At 41.8% G+C, this 14,574-nt stretch overlaps 2 protein-coding genes across 3 annotated transcripts in view; one reads left to right on the forward strand and one right to left on the reverse strand.

Moving 5' to 3' along the window:
* The window catches only part of smyd3 (SET and MYND domain containing 3), an 83,504-nt gene extending 81,980 nt beyond the window's left edge, over nucleotides 1–1,524 (forward strand). Inside the window, exons 11-12 of one of the 2 annotated variants that reach the window (XM_073464500.1) lie at nucleotides 944–1,052; nucleotides 1,277–1,524. In XM_073464500.1, coding sequence (XP_073320601.1) covers nucleotides 944–1,052; nucleotides 1,277–1,387 — 220 coding nt within the window. In that variant the 3' untranslated portion in view covers nucleotides 1,388–1,524. Of the gene's footprint in view, nucleotides 1–180; nucleotides 632–943; nucleotides 1,053–1,276 lie in introns of those variants that run through there. The other variant, XM_073464501.1, reaches the window with a different exon arrangement.
* Nucleotides 1,525–10,396: 8,872 nt separating this feature from the next.
* kif26ba (kinesin family member 26Ba) overlaps nucleotides 10,397–14,574 on the reverse strand; it is an 83,951-nt gene continuing 79,773 nt past the window's right edge. Inside the window, exons 25-28 of the mRNA XM_073463739.1 lie at nucleotides 14,360–14,574; nucleotides 12,283–12,551; nucleotides 11,165–11,315; nucleotides 10,397–10,846 (exon numbers count right to left, since the gene is read on the reverse strand). Of these exons, the coding sequence (XP_073319840.1) occupies nucleotides 10,698–10,846; nucleotides 11,165–11,315; nucleotides 12,283–12,551; nucleotides 14,360–14,574 (784 nt within the window). The 3' untranslated portion in view covers nucleotides 10,397–10,697. The remainder of the gene's footprint in view (nucleotides 10,847–11,164; nucleotides 11,316–12,282; nucleotides 12,552–14,359) is intronic.

Consider the following 14,574-nt stretch of genomic DNA (forward strand, 5'->3'; position numbering starts at 1 on the left):
TTCAAAGCTGCACAGAAGAATAACCTCACTGCCAATCCAACTTCTTCCTAAAATGTCATCTTGTCATTTTCATGTCATGTGGAGTTCAAGGACACTTCCTGTGGTGGTTCCCATGTTTAAAAAATGGGACCACCTGGTGTGGTCCAATTACCTTGGTGTCACACTGCTCACCTTCTTTAGGGAGGACTCTGCCATGGTGCAAGAGAGGAGACTGGGGACAATTGTTGAACCTCTGGTTCACGTGGAGGTAATGTGGAATCCATCCTGGTCGGGCTACACTGGGCCAGCTCTTTACTCTTGCACGGATACTGGAGGGGTGATGGGAGTTTAGCCATTCAGCCTTCATGTTTTTTACTATGTTCCTTTGAGGGGTGCTCAACGGGACTGTTGATAGAAGCCGTCCAGTGATGTGTAACTAGAGGGAGAGCTGTTTTGGCTCTAAATCATGATGGAGGAGTCTGAAGATGGGCCTGGGGGAAGGGATGTCAGGTACCCTGCTCATCTTGTTTCACAGCCACTAAACTTAGCACGTAATAAAAAAACATTGATAAAGTTTGTGACTTTTGAGGGGAGACAAAAAGGTGGAAACAAAGAACATGTCTAAAAAATACACATTTGGGTGTTTGATTTAGTTCAGATTTATGTTGTGTACTGTATTAAATTGGACGATTTAAACATAAAATCAGAAAACTAGGAATACAAAAATGAATTGTCAAATGGGGAAGTTTCATGGTGATAAATATTAGTGTCTCCCTTTTGGTCTCTGTTTGGTTTTACAATCACTTTCAGATGAGATGAAATATTAACAGCTCCTCTCTGACAACACAGAGGAAACCAGCGGTACAGCAGCATAAAAGAAGCAAAAACAATAATATTGAGACAATTGTTCTCTCTTGGTCTCCCCTCAGTCTCTGACCCTCTCTTTCTTCTCTCCTTTCTGAAGACAATACTACCCTGATCCCCATCCGGTCCATGGAGTCCAGCTGATGAGAGTCGGAAAGCTGCAACATTACCTGGTGCGCATTGAGGATGCTTTGGACACATTCAAACAGGTGTGGGGAAAGAAATACGAACATTAACACTGTCCTAAGTTAAGTATGATAACATAGTTTTGTCAGTAAAAACATTCACATACAAGCTTCCTTTTTACACATTTATTACATTTAAATAAACTGATTAATCTACAGTATGGTACCATCCCACATTGTTCCAGAAATATCAGGAGTAAGAGCTACTGTAAGACGCTCTTCAATCCTGTTCATTTCACCTTTCCCAGGCCTATCAGATCATAAAGGTCACCCACGGTGACGATCACCCCATGACCACCGATCTGCTGATGAAGATGGAGGAATGTCGCACCGAGATGGCTCAAAACTCATCCAGCTGAGACACAGCCACAGCTCCTTTTTTATTTTAGTTTTAATGTTAGCAGTGTATTCATCAATCCCAATCACCAGTTCTATCGAGGTTTGTAATATGAACAAGAAGTGGGGAAATTTAAATGACTGTAAATTACATCTGATGAACTGTCATGAATTAAAATCTTTTTGTTCACAGTTCGGTGTTTCATTTTCTCACATAGTCTGTCAGAAAAGTTGACCTTAATGTCTCATTCTGTCAAAACTGTATGAATTTACTTAAGGTTTTGTTTTACCCAGTTTAACAAGAAGCCTGCAGCCATGCTGGCGGCTCTGTGAGGCTGCACTTAGGCACAGTGGCTACCATGAATGTCTATACAAAAACTTCATGGCAAACCTGGAACAGAGTGGTGACACAGAGGTGCCATGACCATATTGTCCTTTTAATATTACATATTACAAAATATCACAGTCCAGGCACAGTAACAGGGAGCATTGTCTGCTCCATCCACTAGCAAATCGTTTAAAGGAATAGTGGAACATTTTGTCAGATGTGTTTTCCAGCTTTCTTTTCAGGAGTGAGATTAAATAAATCTAATGTCTGTGTATTACTATTGATCTCGAGCTGGGAGGCGATTAGCCAAGTTTAGCATTCAAGAAAGAATTGAAGTCGGGGAAAGCTGCTAGCCTGTCTCTGTCCAAAGTAAAAAAAACAACAAACACCTATCACGGTTTAATTGGCAAAATGTATTTTGTTTATCAAGTTTACTGACATACAGAGCGAGATATCCGTGTGTGTGTGTGTGTGTGTGTGTGTGTGTGTGTGTGTGTGTGTGTGTGTGTGTGTGTGTGTGAGAGAGAGAGAGAGATGGTGACCTGTAGGCCTCTGCCTCCCGTGTGTAATCTGCACATACCATCTAGATGAGTGATGAGTGTGTGTGTTCATGTGTGTGTTGTTTTAGTAAAGTCAAGTTTTCAAAACATCCATCTTTCCTCCACACATATACATCACACACACTTCCCATGTTAATCCCTGTTGTTGTGTGTTGCTCTGTCAGTGTGTGACTTCCAAGATAAGCCCAGAGTGTGTCTGTGATGGAATGTGGTAATGTGTTTCACGCACACACACACACACACACACACACACACACACTTCCCATGTTAATCCCAAAATTCTACCGTTTGCAAACTGATGACAGCATTTCCTCTGAGAGTGTGAGTGTGAGTGTGAGTGTGAGTGTGAGTGTGTGTGTGTGTGTGTGTGTGTGTGTGTGTGTGTGTGTGTGTGTGTGTGTGTGTTTCTATGGGCTAGGGATGATTAATGATATGTTTCCTTTAAGGTTACAAATAAAACGCTTTTGCTCTCTCAGTACTGAGACAGCTGACGTGTTCGAAACCCCAAATCCTTCATCCATCATGGATTTGTCACATGTACTTTTCTCTGTTCAGTGTTATTCTGACAAAGAATCAGTTATTATTATTATTATTATCTATTATTATTGACAGAATATTTTCATTTTTTAATTATCGACAATAATCACAGGAATTATGGCTGCAATAGCATTTTTTTTTTTTTTACTCTGTGTGTGGTTGTGTGTGTTTTCTTTGTCGGAGGTCAAACAAACATTCCAGTGTGTGTTGTCCCTTGACACAGATCCTGGAGAAGATCGTGTTTGGTTTAGGGGACCTCATTATTTCTTCTCTGCTCTTTGCAGATGATGTGGTTCTGCTAGCTTCATCAGATCCTGACCTCCAGACCACACTGAGGTGGTTTACAGTCCAGGGTTAAGCAGTATAGATGAGGGTCACCACGTCCAAGTCTAAGGCCATGGTTCCCTGCCTTAAAAAAACAGTGGATTCATCCTCCAAGCCGTGAGTGAAGGACTTCAAGTATTTGGGGTCTTGTTCACGTATGAGTGTGAGATCGACAGTCAAATTGGTGCAGCATCAGCAGTAATGCAGGTGTTGTACCCGACTGTAGAGCTGAAGAGGAAGCTAAGTTGGAAGGCAAAGCTCTTAATTTACCAGTCTATGTTCCAATTCTCACCAAAGGTCACAAGCTCTAGGTAATGGCCAAAAGAATGAGATCGCGGGTGTAAGCGTCATCCGCGATACTGCCACCCTGACCCAGATAAGTGGCATAAAATGGACAGATGTGTGGAAGAAAAGAGGAAAAGACTTGTTAATTGTATCTTTTTGTAGATGAAATTAATGTGAAGATTGAATGGAGTAATGCAGTAATAACACTAGTGGGCTGAAGTGGGAGAGTCTGTCCTCTCCAGTACTGCTGCTCCTGCCTCTATTACTCACTTCATTGGCTCTGTTGCTTTCTGTCTCTCGCTCTCCCCCTCTCACCTCTTAACGGCCATCAAATTCGATTTACTATCGCTTAACCATAACCCTCTGTTCCTCCCTCTCTGTCACTCACTCTCTCTCTCTCCCCCCCCCATTTTTCTGTCTCCCTCACTCCCCCAAAGGCTTTCAAATTAAATTCACTATTCGTCCACGGCTCGTCTCTCTCTCTCATTCGCTGCTCCTCTCTGCGGGCAGCCTGGGCCAATCAAAAGAAGGACACGAGTGGTTTTAACCCATCTTCATTCACTCACCCTCCCGCCATTCACTCTCCCCCATTTTTCAATTTTCACTCTCATTTCCGAGACACTCCCCCTCTCTGTGTGTCTTTCCCTTGCACCACCTCACCCATACACTCTCTTTTCTCGCTTCCTTTGATCAATTCTCCCTTTCGCACCCTTTTTCTCCTCACATCTTCCCTCTCCCTACTTCCACAGTCGGTAATCCTCATGTAAACCCACCACCAAACATTCAAGGATTGACTTTTGATGGCTGCTAAATCGAATTCTTCTGTTTCACACTTTATGCAAAGTATACCACTACATAAAATTACAAATCGAGTCCTTAAGAGGTCCAAATCACCAGCTGATAAGAATCTGTCTTTCTTGTCTCAGCTGCTTGTTCCTTAGAGAGAAGCTGCTGTTTCAGGGTGTAATAACAGCCAGAGATGGTAGATTGTATCCTACATATCATTTCTCCATTATCTTCCTGTGTGTGAGGGTTCAGTGATAAGGAGTTGATGGATGTTAACATATATTCATGAGTAATCTCACTTTAGAATGAAAGAGCGAGATTTCTCCGTGTTAGGCCCACATCTCCATCACGTCCTCGGCAGCCCTCCATCTTTCTTTCATCTTTGATTGAGCCGCTTCATAATCAGAGCAGCTCTTATGAACCAAAGGACTGTTGAGCTGAAGAGTAACTGCCTAACTTGAACTGAAACCTGTTTTTTTTTTTTTAAAGTGATTTTTAGCCATGTTTTGTTGCAGACATTCATGGTCAACAAAAGTTGACTCCTACTGAACTGCGAATCACTGACATTTCCTCCACTGCCATCAGCATGTCAAAGTTCAGACTTTTCCTGTGTACATATCAACATTTACCAGGTGGATTTTACCTACATTTTGATACACATTAATGGTTCTCACACAGTGAATTATAATGACTCTGATGAGTTTTCCTCTAGTGCCACTATGAGGTTTTGTGTTAAGTATTTAGCATTTAGCACCACTGTGCCTCAGTACAGCTGACAGAGGTGCAAGCATGGCTGGAGACTCCAGTGAGCAGAAAAAGAGAAAGAAGACAGACAAGGACAGTTTACCGCTGAAGATAACACTGAAGAGGTAATCAGTGGGAAAACAAATACATTTCCTTTATGGACGCTGCTGTGTTTCCTCTCACCAGCAGATATTAAATCACAAATGACTTTTTTAGGAAGTTAGAGAGGGAAACTGAATATTCAAGAAAAGGCAAAGTGGACCGAACAATCTTCAAATTATCTACCAATCTCAGAAACAGAACAGAAAAGCTTTAAGCTTAGGTGATTTCAGAAAAGAGAGTAAAAACCTGTCTATTGAGAGATGATTGCATACTGTTTGCCCAAAAATTACCCAGGCGATCATTCACTTGCTATTTTTTCCGAATTAATCCATTTGTCTCATTTTTTTGTCCTCCCATAACCTCAACCATCGTATTTTTCGTGCACCGGTTCAGCTCTTCCGCATCTCATCTCGCTCTTTCCTCGTATTTCCCTTTTGCTCTCTTTGTTCTCCTCGCTTCTCTCATCTATTCTCCTTTTCCTTCCTGTTCCCTGCTGAGCACGGGTGATCAAAGCAGGCTCAACAGGGCAATATGTCACCAAGAAAGCTGCCTACAGGCTAGTAAAGGTACAAACACACACACACACACACACACACACACACACACACACACACACACACACACACACACACAGACACACAGACACACACACTAACTAAGTGATATCTAGTACAAAACAGACGCGGGATCTAAAAGTCTAGCACCTTCCCTCAAGGCAACACATGTAAAATGTCATGATGTATGTTAGTGTGTTTTTTACAGGATAAAGACGGACTTCATTTCCCTTTTCAACCTGTTGAAATCAGAGGAAATGAAAAAGCTCTATCTAAAGCTGACATTTGTGTTTGGAAGTGAATTTTTCCCTCAAACGCTCTGTTACATTTCTCTTACAGAAAAGCTGCGTAGAATTCATCAGCCAATGAGATATTATGTATTAAGGGTTAATACCAGCACTCCTTGCGAGAGAGTCAGAGTTATTTCTGCATGGATGTGTCATTTTCGGAAAGAAACCGTTCAAAGAAAATGTGAAAAAGTGACGTGACAGATATCTCACTTGTTATCATCTGTCACAGGATTATTACTGAGACAGGAGGCTGCAGAGGAAATAGAATAGAGACAGGGGTAGGTAGGTATGACTGAACATATACTTTACTTCCTCTTATTAATAGTAGTTATTAAAATCTGGAATAACTGCCTGCGGCTTTCTTTCCAATAGCCTTTTATGATGCGTTTGTGAGTCAGAATGCAAAATGATGGCAAAACATTGAGACTGACACAGACCACACGCCAGACGTCTGGCTGGTACGCTGTTGATTATCGTTTGATCAAAGATGAAAGAATCAGATGTGAAACTCTTTCAATACATTTCTTTATTTACATCCCTCCATCTTGCTCTTCCATCAACACAATGTGTCAGACCACATTTCTCAAAAACAGGAAATCTGCAGAGGACGTCGTGACGGCAGGCTCGAATCGTGGAGACGAAACCCTCACATCATATTCTCTGGTGTGCACTGACCGTGTGTCGTAACCCTGGGTAACTCTCAAAGACATGAACTGGTTTTAATCAGTTTTGTAGCTGTTTTCCAACAGTTGAGCCACTGTCTTATACCTGGTCCTGGTGCAGCTGTGGAATCTGTTTTTGTAAAATGTGGTCTGACCCAGACGTTTACACACAAAAGTCATTAAAGATGCCATGTGTCAGATTTCCAGATAACACATTATAATTCTTGAACTCTCCAGTAAAAACTTACATCATTTACGTCAATTTGTTCATTAGACTGTGTTTTTTTTTTTACCCTCCAACCTGATATATAAAGCACCAGACAATGAGTGCATCCCTTTTTAGCATGCTTGCTTATTCCTGAAAGGTTTACGTGGACTATTTATGAACAATATGGGGCCGACCAAGCCCTCAAGTGTTTGTCACAGTTATTGCTAGAATTATAAAGCGCTACCACAGCAGATTTGGCAGTGACACATCAAGGAAGAAATCTCACACACAGCATCTTAAATCTGGAAACAAGTACAGGCCGTTTAGCTCATCCAGAGGTTTGGGGTCCCCGAAACATCCACTGCTAATTAATACTGAAGAACATACTGGCAGTTCACTTAAACCAACCCTTTTCTAATTCACGTGTTTTAGTTCTGGTCAGAATTTAATCGACTTAAATACCTGTTCTGCTTGAGCCACATTAAAGGGACTGTTCAACCACTAAAGCAAACTGCATGTTTTTCGTCTTACTACTTATCCATCTAGATTGTTTCGTGTGACTTCCTGAATTTTGGCGATATCTGCCATAGAGATGTCTGCCTTGTCTCGCCTACACTAAAACCTGATGGCACTCAGCTTGTGGTGCTCATGCTACACCTGCCACCCGTGTCAGTGAGAAGAGGGAAGCGTGCATCACCTCTAAGCTAGCTACCGTCACAGCTCAGCCGAGGAGGACGACAGTAATGTTTAAATCTTGTGCTGTCATGAGCACGAGCCTGACATCCACGCGTAGGTGCTCGCTTCCCACAGAGCACTGATACGGTCGGTTAGTGAGGTTCAGTGGAAAGAAAATAGTTCCTACATGAAACTGCTCACAACAAGGTCTGTGGATTATCTTCAGTAACCGGGTCATGATTTCTGTAAAGAGGCTGTTAAGTTGTTCGAATGTCATTTTTTTGGCACTTTGAGCACCAGGAGGTGAGGGCCATTTAGTTCCATTATATTCAAGAGAAAGCCGACATTTCCAAAAGTCTGCCACACACACCAAAACAATCTACAGGCAAGAGGAAACGTGTGTTTTTGATTTGGGATGAACTGTTCCTTTAACAACCCTGGATGTGAATGTTTAAGGAAACCCAAACCCTTTACAATCTCTAAAAGTAACAACAGGAGCAACTGAAACCGAAACAGAAAATATATCAAATAAAAATGAGCGTATATATGTGTACAGTTTATATATTTATATATGACATGGGCTCAGCAAAGTATGTACAGTTATTTTTTTTCTTTTCCTTGAATGCATAGTAACTTTTAAGATCATAAGGTGTAAATAAATAAAAAGATAATAATGAGCGACTCTGCTCTCCTGAGCTCAAATAAATAAACCTTCATTCATGACTGGCTCGGTGAACTGAAACGATCGGAGGTGTCACAGGGCGACATCGCTCGCCTCCTGTGAGGACGCTTCACGGGTCCGCTCTGTCAAAAGCGTCATAGTTCCTCGGGTAATTTCCCACTAGATTATCCCGCGGCTGTCACTGCAGGTGTACACCACACAAAAAGAAAGACTGTTACCTCGTTACACAGCCAGGAGAAGATCACAAGTCATTTCCTGTTTCTATGTCACTCCTTTGGCAATGATAAACACTGAGTTTGTTCTATTAGGATAAAGATAAATTCAGCACTAGGACGCTTTTGACAGATCCCACCAATATCATTACAGTTGGTGTCGTCCCCTCCTTTAACCTCTCAGACAACAAACAGGATCTCCCAGAATGCTCTCTGTTTGCTGGGCCAAAAAGGCATTCAGAGAAGAGGGTGGTGATGGTTGAAAACAGACGTGATGACAGCGATGTAGAAGAAGAAGCATTTGAAGGGTATTGTTCTGTATTTCAGAGGGAAACAGGCTCTTTCATATATTTATATTTGTACAAACATTTAGATCATAAACATCTCAAGCACCATAGATAATATTAACAAATCATAAGTGTTGCTATCCGTCCAAAAAACATGGAACCAGGCAGAGATGTTTGCCTCTTAATTTGGTCATCATCCTTTTCTTTCCTCAGCTCTCCTTCATTCCTTTAAATATATATTTTTAGTCGTTCTTTTATAACGTCTGTGTGCTTTCAATAAAAGACAATACTGAAACTTTTTTAATTGCCCATTTGTAATCATAATTAAAGTCCCAAATAAGTATTTCCAGTCTAAATTCACTACTTTGTTCCAATAATACAAACCTTAAAGAAGGCCTTTAACGCTGTATATTAATGGGCTTATCCTGTACTTTCCTCACAATTGACTCTTAAATATTTCTTCAACCTATTTCCTACTATGATACATCGTCTCTACGTGGTCCCATTGCACTCAAATAAAAAAGGATACCTTATTATAAAACACGCACATTGACGAATCATTCAGTTTCTTTTAGAATAGATCAGAACAACACAGATACAAACAACAGACAGTCTGTCAGTCAGTCAGTCTGACAGTCAGTCAATCAATGGATGTACTTAACACTGGATCAGAGAGAAAACATTTCCACTCCTATGTGACTCAGACGTTTCATTGCTTTGTGAACATGAAAAAGCCATCACGGGTGTATCGGGGGAAACAAACCGTACGTATGCCCCCGAGGGTCAAAACTCAGATGTGCTTTGTTTGTGAGTGAAGTCGAGGTTAAAACAACCGCCACAAGAAACTAGCATTAGTGTTTTCTTTGTTTAAACACACATAACTCTGTGTCCTGGAAAAATCATTTTTTAAATTTGACTTTTGGTCCTTGCAACAATTTTACAGAAGACTTGGTGTTATTCTCCATGATACAGAAGAGGCCACTGTAAAAGTTTTTTTTTTTTTTTCACAATTCATTGCACAACTTTTAATTCTTCTTCAATTCTTTTTACAGTGGCCCTTATCTTCCTCCGTACCATGTGCACGGGTCTTCTTTGACTTTTTTAAGGGATCCAGTTGACATTTTGTCTCCTCCCATCAGTGTTGATTCAAACACAAAGTATTAGTTTGTTCATGATATAATGAAACATTGACCCACAGCAACACATCACATTTAGAAATGGCTATAAATTCAAAGATTTTCCAAGGACACTGACCTTCTGTGTTGTTTTTTATTTCTATGCTAGCACCATACTTTACTGCATGTTCACAAATTTCAGAGAGAAAGAGAACTGGTCTTGGTATTGTTGAAATGTTCACAAGGCACTTATCTAAATCATTTTTTCTTTGTCCTCCTGTCTTTCTCTTGGTCAGTCTCTTTTATTCACCGCACAACAATACCAGGCCGTTCTGTAGTCAGCACTCGACTGTGTAAACTCCAAAAAGTGCTCTTCTAAAATGAGGGGAGACGGGAAACTGTTCTTGTCTCCTGCACCTCGTCGTTGTCCGACTTTGTTTGAAAAATGGCAGTTTTTGTTCCTCTCTTTCCTCAATCCTTTCCTCTGCATACATTCCTAAATGTTCACTCTGAGAGGTGTCTCAGTAGTCCAATTATTCACTTCTCTGAAAACTGTGTGGTGTGTTTGATGTGTCTTTTCAGACTCAGAACCGTCTGGATACCCCTTCGGGCAGCCATATTTATCTGATTCAAAGTTGCCCGTCCATTAGATGCTGTTTAATGTCTCTTTCTGAGGTTTTTTTCCAAAGCCCAGAGGAAAAAAAACATCTATGGACTCATCTGTCTGCTGGCCTGTCAGATGTCTCTATATATCTCAATATCTTTTATCCATCCATCTCTCCATCCATCTGTCCTTCTGTCAACGTACATCCAGAGGAAACATTAGGATGTCCCTAACTATCCAGTCATCCGATGAGATGTAGAAGTGTAGGAGATATTTTCTAAAGGTGTTTGTTTGATCGATTGTTTGAGGGCAAAGGGTCTAAATGTCGATATCTAGTTGCATCCGGCGGTGTGTCTGCTTCTCCGTCCCTCCGTCTGTCTATCGATGTCTTGAAGACACATCGAAGCAGGTGATCATCATGAGGTGAGCTTTGCAAAAGTTGACTCTGGTCTCCAGTTTGTCCGTCACAGTCTCCAGAGCTTCCAGATACTCTAGAGAGTCCACCTCGTAGACCTGCTGTATCTCAACTGGACATGGACAGACAGGAAGAGAAAAAAATGTATACATAAATCATATTAACAGATAAGTGTGATGATATTTTAAAATCCAACAAACAGGGTGACCACAAACAGGGTAGGGAAGTTGGAATATAGTTGCAATATAGCTTATTGATATTGAAAATGTCTCTTTCCAATCAATCATCTCATAAAAATCATTTCATAACCTGTTGTGAATTACCATCGTAGAATATCTGATATGACACACACAGTCAAACATACATGCCGCAATCACACCAACGCATTCACACAGACACACACTCCTGGATGTGTCAGAGTCCTACTTACACTCGGTGGTCCATTTGTGTGGCTCCAGCATCAGGTGCTGTTTGGTTTGCTCCAGCTCCTTCTTCAGACACTGGTACTTGGCTCTCACCTCACTGATTCTCTGCTGACGGTGCTCCAACAGTCGGAGCTTGGCACTGACGTACACCACCTCCTGACACGCAGACAGAGGACAGACTGATTTTATGCACCTTTATTTATCCGGAGAAATGTGCTGTGAAACACATGTGGCTCTGTGTCAGCAGCAGCCTGATTAACGTTCACACAGTTACAAACATTCACAGCTCATCGGCTCGCAGTCGAGTACCTTCGGACACTGAGCAGCTTCACTGAAGCAGTCGGGGGGTTAAGTGGCTTTCTTAAGGCGCTGCGGGGAAAATCTATATTTCATGCTTTTCTCTCCCACCGTCTTTCCCAAAGCTTACAATGCTCCCTCCTCTGAATACATAAAGGTTTAAGAGGAGAACGCAAAAACCTGCATTCATTTGCATTTGAGTTTCACAGTAGCACTCTGTATTCTGCTATATCTTCAGAATTTTAAATAATCTCTAAACTAATACTTTTAAAAGTAACACAGAGGGAAGAGGAATGTAGATTTATTGAAAAAAAAAGAAGCTCACGATTCACACGGAACATGGCGCAAATGTTGATTAATTCATTCTGTGAAAATCCTTACGGTTTTATTTTTAAACTTAATATATTTATGAAGTCTCTTTCCTCATTGACACATACAGTTGCTCAGATCCTTCAGCCTCTTTTCTCTCCTCTTGTTCTCCTCCATCAACAGCGTCCAGCTGAACACTTATTGCTTTTTAATGTCTCCCACAACTATTATTCATCAAATCAATTTCATTGACATCAAGTGCAATATGTCTCCTTCCCTCTGGGCCTCCTTTCCTGCTCCCTGGCTCTGCAGCTTCTTTTTCTCTCCACATCCATTGATCATTTTCCGTCACGATGACACCGTACAGTAAATTCTCCTCACAAACCTTTCTTTAACCCTATCCTGCTTTTTCCTCTTTTGTTTCCCAGCGCTTGCTATTCCTTTCTTGTAACACTCCTCTCTTTTCCCAAACTTCAGCCCTAAATGTACGCGAATGAGTTTCCACTCTCTCTCTCACCTTGCTCCCTCCTTTGTCTCTCCTCTTCTGCAGTCGCTCAACGTCATCGATCTCGTACACCTTGATCTCAAAGGTTTCTGTCGTCGCAGTCGCGCCCCGGAGGTTTGAGGGAGCTGGGGGCCCCAGTGGGCCATCTACCCAGCATGCACCTGGGCTGGAGGAGGATGATGAAGAGGACGTAATGGCCTGTTTGGAGGAGCGATGAGAAGGTGAGGAGGAGGAGGAAGAGTCCAAGGTCAGTGCTGGGATCAGACGACGACGCTGGAGGCCTGAAAGAACAAAAATGATGATGATTACAACAAACACACCACCAGAGTTTAGATGTCTACACGTATCCCTATCCAAAGAGCACCTCTAACAAATTCAATTTGAGTCCAGGGAGCGGACCCTACCCATGGTATTGATCCTCTCATCGAACGCTCTGAAAGAAAGCGAATAAGCATATTTCCCAAAATGTTGAAATATACCTTTAATCTAACATATCTAACATATGACATATTGGCTCACATGGCTCAGTGCTGTCTTCTTACCATTAAGTTACACAAGAGCATTTAAGATAAGGAGGTAGACAAGATGAGACAAGACAAGAAAAAGAAAGTTTTCATACAGTAGATACAATACAAAGCAAGTGTCCTTGCTCTTGACAGGAAACCAATAGAATAGGTATATTACAGGGGATATTGTGAGCAGAGGATGGAGATGATGGGCAGGAGAGGAGAGAGAGGGAGATGGATGAATCACGGAGCAGAGGCAGACAGGACAGAACAAAAGAAAGGTACTGAGTGATTGAAAAAGCGAAAAAGGGAACTAGGAACAGATAATGGAGTGTGAAGCGAGATAAAAAGTTTAGTCTCTGTCCACGGAGCTCATAGATAACAGCAGCAGGTCACTCTCTAATCTGCCCAATACGCTGGAACGAACACACACACACACTCATACATGCACATGGTTTGCATAGAAATTGCCAGCCGTGTCGACAGGAATGAGAGTTATCAGATTCACCAGGAACTGTGAGATAAGGCACGTAAAAGAGAGAAAGTGGTGATTTTAATAAGGTTGCAGCTGTCTTTTGGTCTCAGGGCTGCACCGAGGGGTCAAGCAGAGACATTTGTATTTCATTACGTAGTAGGAAGCGGAATATAAGGGGGACGGACGGAGAATGAGGGTCTGCAGGGAGGGGGAGAGAGTTGGACAAATGAGGTAGGAAATGTGTGAGAGGAATAGACGAGCAGAGGTAAAGCTTGTGAATCCAATCTAATGGAAATCAAGCAGAAAGAGAGACTCAGCTGGAGATGTGATTAACATTTCGCACGCTTCAGTCTGTGGCACATCTGCCCTTTCTTCCTCTTACTATTTATACTCTGTCTGCCTGAACTGGGTGTACATTGTTGTATCCATTTTGAACAACAAACACAGTGTCATCTTTTCTGCTTTCTTTTGACAGTTTGACAGTGAACCGCTCTCTTTGAAGCACAGAATCAGTTGTGGTCAAAGGAAAATGAGAGTGAACCCAGACACACATGGATTGAAAGGGTTACACCAGGAAGAGCTGCCTCTATCCAGTCTGATTTCATGCACATATCCATCCTCATGGTTAACCAGTGGACTGTAATTTGGCAGGCACATTAGCAGCCTCCCTGTGTGGTATTCTGTTGAATATATATTCATTACAGCTCACACCAGCAGATTCGCTTCACCATTTCACAGATGGGTGGCCAGGGTCACCTTTCCTACCTGGCTCCTTCTGCAACCACAGCTTTCTTCACTTTCCCTTCCCTGATCATTGCTTTCTCATTGTGATTTTTCATAGAGGTCTTTCTTTCTATCAGTTCTCCCTTGCTTTCTTTTTTATAAAGATTTAGCAGTCTTCTAATCACATTTTGTCAAGACTTTCACCTATAAATGTCATAATAAGAGAATACTTTTATTTTAATACTAGTATTTTAGGTGCTCCTCAGCTCTAAAAGCTAAGTGCTGGAAATAATAATATAATAATAATAATAATAATAACAGTAGTCTTTCTTGTCGCACTCCAATAAAAATGTTCATAAAATAGGTTTCAATGCTTAATTGTGACCTGTGTTGCTCCTGTTCTTCTTGCTGCTCTTGGAGCTCCGTCTAGAGGAGGTGGTGGCTGAGCTGTGCTCGCTGAGGGAGTCCTGAGCAGAGGAGGTACTTCCTGTGTTCTCGCTGCTGTCTCTCAGCATGCTCTCATAGCCACTGCTGCCTCCGCTGTGGTAAAACAAGGCCGTCTTACCCATGGCGGGGGGGAGCTCACCACTCAGTACACTG

This window comes from Pagrus major, chromosome 4, assembly GCF_040436345.1.
Source record: "Pagrus major chromosome 4, Pma_NU_1.0".
NCBI classification, from domain to species: Eukaryota; Metazoa; Chordata; class Actinopteri; order Spariformes; family Sparidae; genus Pagrus; species Pagrus major.